General features: G+C 38.8%; 1 protein-coding gene across 2 annotated transcripts; it reads left to right on the plus strand.

Annotated features, from left to right (window-relative positions):
* The first annotated feature begins 661 nt into the window (after nucleotides 1-661).
* Nucleotides 662-10558, plus strand: nrsn1 (neurensin 1). Of its 2 annotated transcripts, XM_023266743.3 has the most exons (7): nucleotides 671-757; nucleotides 3688-3742; nucleotides 4189-4304; nucleotides 4464-4556; nucleotides 6442-6560; nucleotides 6671-6858; nucleotides 7892-10558. In XM_023266743.3, the coding sequence occupies exons 3-7, from the start codon at nucleotides 4206-4208 to the stop codon at nucleotides 7993-7995; spliced, it is 603 nt and encodes a 200-aa protein (XP_023122511.2). In that variant the 5' UTR covers nucleotides 671-757; nucleotides 3688-3742; nucleotides 4189-4205; the 3' UTR covers nucleotides 7996-10558. The 2 variants fall into 2 exon arrangements, with proteins under 2 accessions (XP_023122513.2, XP_023122511.2); XM_023266745.3 differs by lacking the exon at nucleotides 3688-3742 and having other exon boundaries at nucleotides 662-757.
* The last annotated feature ends 663 nt before the right edge of the window (nucleotides 10559-11221 follow it).

Raw genomic sequence — 11221 nt, forward strand, 5'->3', positions numbered from 1 at the left:
GACAAGCTTTAAAACCTGAGAGGTTCATTTCAAAGTGTTGATTTTCATCTAATAAATCATAAATCATTCTCAGCCTTCACCAAGCAGGGACTGTGCATTTGATGCGTGACGTGTTTTGCCTCTTGAGGTCATGTACGTACTTCAAGAGGATGGTGACTAACACTTCCTTCAACAGTGTACGTCAGTGACAGAGCTAAAAATAGTCTGTCCTGGAACGTGACTTCACTTCTGGAAAATGGTCTTCTGCATCATTGTCTGAGGGTTAAAGATGCACGACTCGGATTGTTTCAACCTCACTGTTCCTTCATCTTCGGTTTTTATTTGTTCCCCTTAAGAGTCGGTGTTTGACTTCTGTTCCTATAGCAACATCTATCTATCTATCTATCTATCTATCTATCTATCTATCTATCTATCTATCTATCTATCTATCTATCTATCTATCTATCTATCTATCTATCTATCTATCTATCTATCTATCTATCTATCTATCTATCTTTTGCATTCATTCATAAATGTCATCCCTTTTCTTCCTCCTCCTGCCTGGTTATTTATATTCGCCACTGAATCATATATCGCCATGGATGTGACGCATGCGCAGTAGACAGCGTGGAAATCTGAATCATCGATGGAGAGAGAGAGAGAGAGAGAGAGAGAGAGAGAGAGAGAGAGAGAGAGAGAGAGAGAGAGGTGACTGTAGAGTGATGGGACCCGGCTGAGGAACAGCAGCGAGTGATCCTCTCCGAGCTGCTAATGACAGGTAAATTCAGACTTATATTATTATTTGTTATATTGCTGATGATGCTACAGGAGTAGATTTGGAATTTGTAAACATCTTAACGAGAGGTTCATATTTCTGTGCGCGGAAACCTTCAGCGGTGTCATCTCTGCACATCGAAGCTCATCATGCTGCACATCTGAAAGCAGCTTTACGCATGTGGAAGAGAATGTCGAACAGATGTTTGCTTGAAAACTTGATGTTTTTTTTTTTTTAAATAAATGGGCACTCATCAATCAAATTACATCAATTAAACTTCACCCATATGGTTATATCTTGTTTTTCAGAGGCGACTTTTTATTTTCTCGATCGCAGGTAGTCACCTGCTTTGATGCAAAGTCCACTTTTTCTGAGTTGCATTGAAAAGCGTGTTGTGTGTGTGTGTGTGTGTGTGTGTGTGTGTGTGTGTGTGTGTGTGTGTGTGTGTGCGTGTAACGGTGTGTTTGCAGACTGGCGTCACACATGACGTCTGTGTGTTTTCCTGCTGGCTGAGGGCTGGATGGGAATAATGGCGCTCAGCACCACGGACAGCGACAGGTTCAGCACTGAAATGGACTAATGTGGGAGGATTAGACTTCTACAGCCTTATTTAGATCATTTTTTCAATGAATTCTGATTTTATTTATCATAATCCTTTACAGCCAGGATTGATTAAATTTGTGTGATTTGTGAGGTTTATTTTAGTTGCAGCTTGTCTTCTGTGCTGCAGAGAAAAAAAATGTCGTATGACAAGATGAGCAAAAATTGTAAATTCTCCCATGAGAATTGTACCTACAGGTGCAGACAGATGGTGACAAATTAAAGGACATAAAGTGTCTTGGCCACCACCAGAGCAGCTTCAATGCACCTTCTCCAAGTCACCAGAGCTCTATTGAAGGGATGAAACACCATTTTGCCAAAAGCTATTCCCACATTTGGTGTTTAAACAAACATTTCTATCCTGAAATACACCTATATTTCAGAATAGACATGTTTAATTATAGGCTAACAGTGGAACTTTGAACAACTTTGCAATGAATTGCAGCGACTCTTCTCTCTAATGGAACAAATAGACCCAAACCATGCCAACAAAATGTCCCCCAACAGCACGAGAGAGTCACCACATCACATGGCTGTACTAGATTACGTTTCTCCTTTAAATTGTCGCTCATCTGTTTATCTTTCAGCTGTTGTCTGACTGTTTTACCCTCACGTTAAGTTTTATTGTTGCAGTCTTGCCACAGTTGATAAAGAGCCTTCTGCTAATCATATTCAGTCAATTAAACAGATTTGTTTAAGTCTCTGTTGAATGTTGTCAGGACACTGAATAATTCTATAGGAACTGAAACAAACTGGATGCTGTTTGAAAAAGCTTGTTATTGTTCATTTAAATATGACCTTAATGTTGGCTGTGTAACTTGGAAAGCAACTGTAGTTCATAATCAGCAATCTCATATTTCCATTTCTTATTATTTGGCTGTAGGATTCGAATATTGGTGCCGAGGCTTTGCAGGATCTGGGCAGGGGCAGATGTTCATGACAATCTTCAGCTTGTACAAATTAGCAGTAATATGATTAACGTGATGTGCCGGAGAACAGTGCGTCTCATCTTAATGTAGTATTTCACTAATCACACTCATGGGTTGCGGTCGAACAGTTGCTTCAGAAGGTTCCTAATTGAGAGATACCAGGAAGTAGCTAAGTGGTAGTCGTGATCAGAGCTGCTTGGATTCCAAGAAAAGCTGCAGTACTGCTTCTTTTCCTGCACCATGGTCCATCCTTTACAAATGGAAAGAGGATGATTCGATCCCACAATTTCTAGTCCACACCAGATCCACATCAACATTCACCGATTAGCTTGGTGTGAATGCAGTTGGATTGTTTTACTGTCATCTTTTTTCTGACCTCATGAATTCTCCTTCACATCTTTCCTTGACATTGTGAAGTTTTCCATCAAGGTCAAAGGGGAACTAGGAACAGGAATATAGGACCTACATTTTTTAACTATTCCACTGGAACTCTATGATATTATCCGACTCTGGCACACATAATTCCCATTTGCAGTGTATTTATGCTTGGTATAATTTATAGAAGTGAGACAGTGTCCATCTAGGCTGCAGTTTTTGAACATTCATCATCTTTATGATCTAATCATGTACAAGGATCTTCACATCACAAAAACAGGGATGAATAGAATGACTGTCCTCCAACAATGTATGTAGTACTAATATTTCACAGGACATTGCAATAATACTCACACATAGTGGTGTAAATAATTCCCTAATCAGTTTACCAGATAGGGTTTCCAGATACAAGCCTGATACAAAGTCATGCAGCCACCACCAATTTATTTAATATCTCATCACCCATTGAATCTACTGGATTTACATCTCCTGATAAAGCAGAAGCCTATTAAGTTACTGGCTGTGTTTCAAGTGGACTTCCTTTGTCCATTTATTATATGCGACATAAGGGCATACATTGCTGCTCGAGAACCATAAAACTCTGGGACGTGATTTTTTTTTAAAACTCTGTTGGCATTTACAAGAAATATTACCAACAACGGGATCAATATTTTATTCCCATTTTCAGTCTAATTGTGTTGTGGTGCAGCAGAAGAGGCAGTTAGTACTGGCTGACAGAAGCTTGAAACAGTTTGTTTATAAGGAGGCACTGGGCTGTGTAATGCTGCTGGAGTCCAAACACTGAGGGAATTAATGTGTGTAAAATGACTTTTCTCCAGAGCAAATGCTGTCTTGTCTTTTTATCACAGTTTTCTATGAGGATGTGAGACTTACTTTTATAGTAACAAAGCAAACATGTGGGATCATGTCACTACAAAGCAGTTTTATGTTCACATATATTACACAGCTTGCATTGAGGTGTTGCTTCAGTTGTTAATTTATTGCTTATTTGTTTGTTGTTTGTGACAGGTTCTATATTTTGTTTTGGCAAAGCAAATAGAATATCTGTCTCCTCAGACAAAAGGTATGTCATAAATATATTGCTTTGTTTGTAATGCACAGCAGAAAAAAATGGTTTTGATGCTCAGATGTTTGCATGAAGCGCATTATGAAAAGACTAATTCTGTGCGTGTCAGCACTCCGTATTCAGCAGAAGTGATATTAAATCCAAAGAGTAATATGTCATGGCTTATTTCATAACAGCAGACAAGGAGAACGCGCCATTAATCTCAATGTACCGAGGCACCAATGCCTTCAGAACAGTGTTACATAACTTTCTGGCAGAGTGTGTGAGGGTTCATGCTTGTGTGTATGAATGAATAAATGTACTGCACATGTGTGTGTGTGTTAATGTGTTTATGTACATGTTTATGCATGAGTTAAAGCTGGAGACAGTTTGTCCACAAACTGTGTGGGTGGCTTCTGGTGTGCATTTATGCATTCGTGCATGTATTCTGTGTGTGTTCTCAGGCAGACCGATGTGAAGGATGACTTCATGCTCAGAGATCTGTGGGTCAGACTACGGTGAGCACGTTCAAGCCAGTGGAAACTGCCAGCAGTATGGAGTCCGCTCATATCTACATCAGGTAACAGAAATAAGTACAGGGCAGCTGCCTACAAATATCAATGATTCTCTCCTATGAAAGTAATAGTTTGATCCTCAAATCACTAGATCTTGATCTTTTGTTGCATCACTTTCCAAATTTTAAGAAAAAAAAAACACATTTCTGTGATACCTTCTCCAGTTTTATGAGGAGTGCACGGCTTCTATCTGGGAACGTGATGAAGATTTTCAGATTCAGAGATCGCCTAGCAGGTGGAGCTCTTTACTCTGGAAGGTAAGCTTAACCTTCAGCTTTTTTTTCTCCAAACAAAACAACAAGGAAGGACCTGCTGTCATTTTATGCAGCTGAAAAGACTATAATGACAATTTAATGATTGAAAATAATGAGGAAATTGCTAATGAGTTTAAAGAATTTTTTTTTGTTAATGTAGGCACCAATTTAGCAAGGGAAATTAGAGATGTAGACCATAACTATGAGTTTGCATTCAACACTAAGCATTCAGTGTTCCTTGGTGGAGTTTGTGAAAGTGATGTATTAGAAGTGGTCGGGAAGTTCAAGAGTAAAAAATCTACAGATGATAATTCTATTGATATGTCACTTATAAAGGAAGTGATGGACTGTGTGCTCAAACCATTCATTTATATATGTAACAAATCCTTCCAAACAGGTATTTTTCCTGATAGGATGAAAATGGCTAAGGTGGTACTGATCTACAAAAATGGTGACAAACACATTTCATCAAATTACAGAACTGTGCCTTTGCTGCCTCAGTTTTCAAAAATACTTGAGAAATTGTTTGTAAATAGACTGGATGATTTTATGGAGAAATATGAGTTACTGAGTGACCATCAATATGGGTTTAGGAGTAACCAATCAACATCCTTAGCAGTGATGGAATTAGTAGAAAATACATCTACCGTTATTGATATGAAACAATACGCTGTAGGAGTTTTTGTGGACTTGCGTAAAGTGTTTGACACAATTAATCATTCCTTACTTCTGCAAAAATTGGAGCGTTCTGGTATAAGAGGTGTTACACTAAATTGGATAAGAAGTCACTTAAATAATAGGTTTCAGTATGTAAAATTTAACAATACTGTGTCACATTTTAGAAAAGTAACCTGTGGCGTTCCACAGGGTTCAGCATTAGGACCTAAGCTATTTATACTTTATTTGAATGATATAGGTACAGTACTTAATAAGTTGAAATTTATTACATTTGCGGATGATACAAATTTATTTAGTTCAGGACCAGACATTAAAGAATTGTTGATAACAGTAGAAAAGGAGTTGATCAGATTAAAGGAATGGTTCGATATCAATAAGTCATCATTAAATGAAAATAAAGCCAAATTTAGAGTATTTGGTGGTGTTTGGGCAAATTGTGAAATTCAATTAATCCTAAATGGAGTTAAAATTGAAAAAAAAATTATAATTTAAGAGGGCTGGGTGTCTTTGAAAGAGGTCATATAAGAACTAATGTTAAATACAGATGTGTTTCACATTTGGGGGTTATTTTATGGAATGGACTTAGTGATGAGTTGAAACTGGGTAAATCTTTGGTGAGTTTCAAAAAAGCATTGAAAGGCAAAATAATCATGGATTACAATGTGAAATGACTGATATGTAAAATGACTAAGAAGAACAATTTAGAGTAAAATCTTGTTTTGTTTTTTCTTTTTGTCTTTTATTTCTTGTATTACTGATATGCTGGGTAATACTATGGATTGTATAGGATAGGCAACATAAGCCTTGGCTTCTGCTTATTCCTTTTTCGCTTACAGAATTTGTTTTAAAAAAAAAAAATATATATATATATATATATATATATATATTTTTTTTTTTAAAATCTTTTTTTGGGGTTTTTTTGTCTTTTTTCTTTTCTTTTTCATCCTCTTTCTTTCTTTTTTGTGAGAGGAGGAGGGAGAGAGGAAAGGAGGAAGGAGGGGAGGAGGGAAAAAAAGCTTCCTGCAAGAATGTATAATATATTTTTTTGAACGCACAAAATGAAATGATTGTACTGTGTTCTTGTAACCGAAATAAAACCATTCATTCATTCATTCATTCATTCATAACTAATCATCTGCAACTAGAACAAAAGCAGGGTTTCTTAAAGCATCTTTAGACTCACATCTCTGTCTGACTTCTTCGTCTCCAGGTCTGTCTCGCGTTCGGCACCCTGATCTTGCTTGCAGGCCTCATTGTTGTTTTGGTGGGTTACGCTACTCCAACCAGGATCGAAGCATTTGGTGAAGATGATCTCCTTTTTGTTGACGGGTAAAGGAACAGTTCAGAATAATCATAGGAATCACACACTCAAAATAACTTAAAGCTCTAATCCTACTCACTTGACTAGCTCACAGCATCTTCCTCTTGTTTTCCCTCAGCCACGCTGTCAGTTTCAACCGAGCGTTGGACGTCTGTAAGTTGACCGGAGCTGTGCTGTTCTGTGTGGGAGGAACCTCCATGGCTGTGGGCCTCCTGCTGTCTGCCTTTGCCAAAAGCTACTCCAAAGAAGAATTGTATCTGCAGCAGAAGTTTAAGGAGAGGTTGGCAGATCTGCAGGCAACAGTTGGTAAGGTTTCATCCCCTGCTTTCCAAACAAGAATGTTCCTGTACAACTAAACTACTTTCCCAAGTATGTTTTAAAAGGAACAGATTTCCTACATAGTAAATTACGATGTGATAGGAAGCGTTTCGACTTTCACTAAGCCACAAAGTCTGCATTAGTAGGTCAGAAGGGGTAATAAGTCTCAGGCAGGTTGATTACATTTCAGACTTAAAGCTGGAGTATTCAGGACTGGAGAAACCAACAAGAGTAAACAGGATTTTAAAAGCATAAAAATGAGAGAAAATCCCACCTTTTCCCTTCAGGTGTCCCCTCCGCTGTGTGAGTGCTACTGGAGGGTTAATCTGTAAGAGAAAACACACAAATAGTCTCCAGCACCACAACTGCAAAACATCCTATTCAAAGCCAGCATAAACTAACATAAAATGAATACAATCACACCAATCTTGCTCACGATGCAGACAGGTGGTGAACACAGCAATCTTCCAGCATGTTTAGCAGTGGAAGATGAAGATTTATATTCTGGTGAAATGAAATGAATACTTGGGAAGATCTTGTGCAGTTTGGCAGGTATGTAGATAGACAGGCAAATAGGTTATTCACTCATCTCATGCAGATTCAGTGCAGTGATTAGATGGGTTTTTAGAGGCCATAACAGAAAGCAAAAAGGCCTCTGCAATACATTGCATATTCTAGCGTTAAAACAACCATTTCACAATGTTCGAAGTTTCTCTATTTTTGAGTGATCAGGGTAACTTCCCATCCCATGTAAAGTATGGTTGCCTGACTGAAAATGAGTAAAAGGTGGAACAAAATACAAAGATTTGTTGATTAATACACATTTTTGATATGCGACAAACAAACGCAATCTCCAACATAATTTAGAATGCAATTCAATTACACAGGAACGCAATGTTTAGCAAAAGAGAAAGTGAAATGTTCTTGTTGGTGTTATACGGTACTCCTGCAGCTGTGTATGAATATTATTATTATTATTATTTTATATATATGCCACTAGTATTAACTCCTTATGCCACAGGTTCCCCAATAATGAGAGCACCGACCCCCGGGGAGGGAAAGGTGCCCGTCACTCTCTCCAAAGTGCAGAACATCCAGCCAGTGACCACAAAGTCAGAGACCTGATCAATGCCCGGATGAAGGCGTATAGTGAAGTGTGTACGAGGACTGACTGGTGTATAGGAATGTGTGTGAGAGTGTGTGTGTGAATCTATGTGGGCGGTTTCTCTTGTTGAAAGGTCAGCTTACATGACTTGGAGTATATTAGTTCCATCTTTATTTGGTGTGTTTGACATTAAAGTTTGATTTTAATGTAGAGGAACAAAGCTTTTGTTGTCATCGGGGGTTTAAAACTCACAACAATGCAACAGAGCACATCTTCACTCTCACGCAGAAACAAATTAGCAGAACCCATCCACAGAACAACAGCATTGTAGTTTCCACGGGGCTGTTGTTGTGTCGAGAGGATTCACGTTTTTGTGAAGAACGATGGTGTTACTGCTGGAGGGTGTAGAGCAGAAGATGCAGTGTTGTTTGAAGTTGTTCATGTTTGGCCCTTATTCCCAGAACTGATCAAAAATATCACTGAACACAACAATCATTATCTCAGCCTGGCGAACATCAGAGGGTCGGTGTTTGTATGTACAGAATACTTAGTCGTGTACTTGTATATTCAGCTCAAGTGTTCATCCAAAGACTCACACTGAGATAGTAGATAATAGTTTTAGCCTAGAGATGCTTCTTTTTTGTCCAGTTTACTTGTGACAACAACTCAAGAGTCTTAACAGAAGCTTTGCTGAAGGTTCACAGCGTCAGAACAGATTACGACACCTTAAGGTCAGATTTCACTCTGATGTTTTCTGCTGTCTTATTGGACTCAGAGCTTGTTTTTCTCACCAGGCAGGATCAATATATGAGCTCAGACAGGCTGCAGGAAGGGACACTGCACCAGACAGAACATTCGGAACAGGAGAGTCTGTTGAACGACCTTCTAGATCTGATAAACTAGGCGTTTATTGTGTAAACATGTATGTATATCTATACATGAAAGCATAGATATTTTGCAGCATTTTGAATCCAGATATTGTAAGCTACCACTCATGAGATGGAGCTACTCAGGCGAAGGGTGCATCAAGAGAGACAAGCAACGTGACAGACAGGTTATGTAACGGATGACGAGACACATTCAGCTCTCCAATGAGACATCAGCAGCATCATGTTTGACAGCACTAGTGTCTTGTCTTTTAAGATTTAAAGATGCTTTAATAACTGCCTTCCTGCTCTCACTCACAAAACTTGAAATTACATAGGTTGTGTGATACTACTGCAGCAATTAGTATTTGCTTATGAACTGTATTTGAAACAGATGTTACATTAAGAAGGTTTTTATGTTGTTTTATACAGATTTTGCATTCACACTTACTGTAACTTACAAGCACAATAAGCTGTTATTGGTCATTTGTTGCTGCTTTTTAAACTCTGTGTTATAGATATATTTTAAGATATTGTCATTATGCCTCTTTAAGTTAGGTTTGTTATTGTTGTAAGTTTGGATTCACTTATTTTGACTGTACTTGGATAGAACACGGTTACAGTGGTAGTTATTGTTCAAGTGCCATCAAGCTACAAGCCTCCTACTGTGCATTAAAGCTGCATTAAGTCTCATCTTCAAATCGGCACAGAAAAAAAAAACTCCTGTAAACAATGTTGTAGTGGTATCTCGGCTGTATATGTTCATGTAAGTTGACCTTTTATAGTCACATCCACAATCTCCACTCGTCTGTCTTTCTGCTTTTACTTTTCTTCATATTCTTTGATGCCATTTTAACACACATGGTCTCAAATGCAACACAGAGACGTAGCTATAACTATTAAAGACAATGTATTAATAAACAGGACATTTTAAAGGAAGTTACTGAACCACTCAGCTGCAAACATAGAGTGCAGGATGAGAACTCTATTTGGGTTAGAACTTTAGGAAGCGATCAGCTGTAGTTTCATGCCGTTTCATGCTGCATTACAATCTGAAATCCACAATGGATGTTTTATTTTCTGTCCTGAATAGAACTTTAAATGTCTCCTGATGTGACAGTGGATTCTCCCAGTAAATGAAAAGAGTATATTGTACTGTAATTGCAGATCAGATTGGTACAGAACAAATATATGCCAATCAGCCACAACATTAAACCACATGAATTATGTTGTGTAGGTTAATTAAAAAAGATCTGACCCATCACGCCATAAACATGGGGACCTCTGGAGATACTTTGGGTCCTGAGGATTCTGTTTTGGGGTCTTCATGGATCAGGCTTGTTCTACTGCATCCCACAGATACTTGATCTGATTAAGATTTGAAGAGTTTGGAAGCCAATTCAACACTTTTGGCCGTTTGTTTTCCAGACCACTCCAGAGCAGTTTTTGTGGTGTGCTGGTTGCATTGTCCTGCTTGAGTTGCTTGTGCTTTGTCTGCAACGACGTTTAAGTAGCTGGAACGTGTCAAAGTGAAATCCACACAAACGCCAGAACCCCAGGTTTCCCAGCAGAACATTGCATTGCGACAAGATGAGCAACGCTGTTCATTTCACCTGTCAGTGGTTTTAATGTTGTGGCAGATCGGCGTAGCTGAATGTCAATGAACAGTATATCTATTTTTCAAAGAACACAATAAAACTGAAATATCCGCGGCTCAGAGGTGTGAAAGTTGTATTTTTCCTTATATATGGCAACATATCTGCAACAAATGAGGAGAGAAAAAGCTATTTCCTTCAGATGGGCCAAATGTTAGATGTAGTTTGACTCTTCAGTGTAAAATGTAAAACAGCAGCTGTAGATCCAGGGTTAGTTCAATCTACTATTTATATCTAAGCATATCTTTTTGTTCTCAGAGATCTGGTGTATTGTCTTAGAGAGGAACAGAGAAAGGTTTTACAATTGCAGAATGACAATTGCTATTTTAATTAAACTGATTAAGGGGAAGAGTGCAAACCGCCATGCTCATCCTTCACAACACCATGTAGAAGCTCTTACTGTAATCAATCAGCAGCGTCCTTATTAACATGCTCACTCTCACACATATGCACTGAGAGGCCAGAGGAGGAGAGAAGACAGAATTGATGGCGACTCCAGAAATAGCATCTTGAAGATCATCACCTCGACCAGTCAGGCCGGATGAGTCACAAACGTTCCCGCCTCCTCCTCTGCTTCTCTCGGTGCCTTTAGCTCTTTGCTCCCTCCCTCTCTCCTCTTCCTCACCCGCCCTCACCCATGTTCTCCAGCTCTCCTGGGATGGTGACTCACAAACGCACCGACTGCACGAATCCCAGTTTGAACAGCTGCAGGGATGAGAGGGCAG

The sequence above is a fragment of the Amphiprion ocellaris genome, chromosome 9, assembly GCF_022539595.1.
Source record: "Amphiprion ocellaris isolate individual 3 ecotype Okinawa chromosome 9, ASM2253959v1, whole genome shotgun sequence".
Classification (NCBI taxonomy): domain Eukaryota; kingdom Metazoa; phylum Chordata; class Actinopteri; family Pomacentridae; genus Amphiprion; species Amphiprion ocellaris.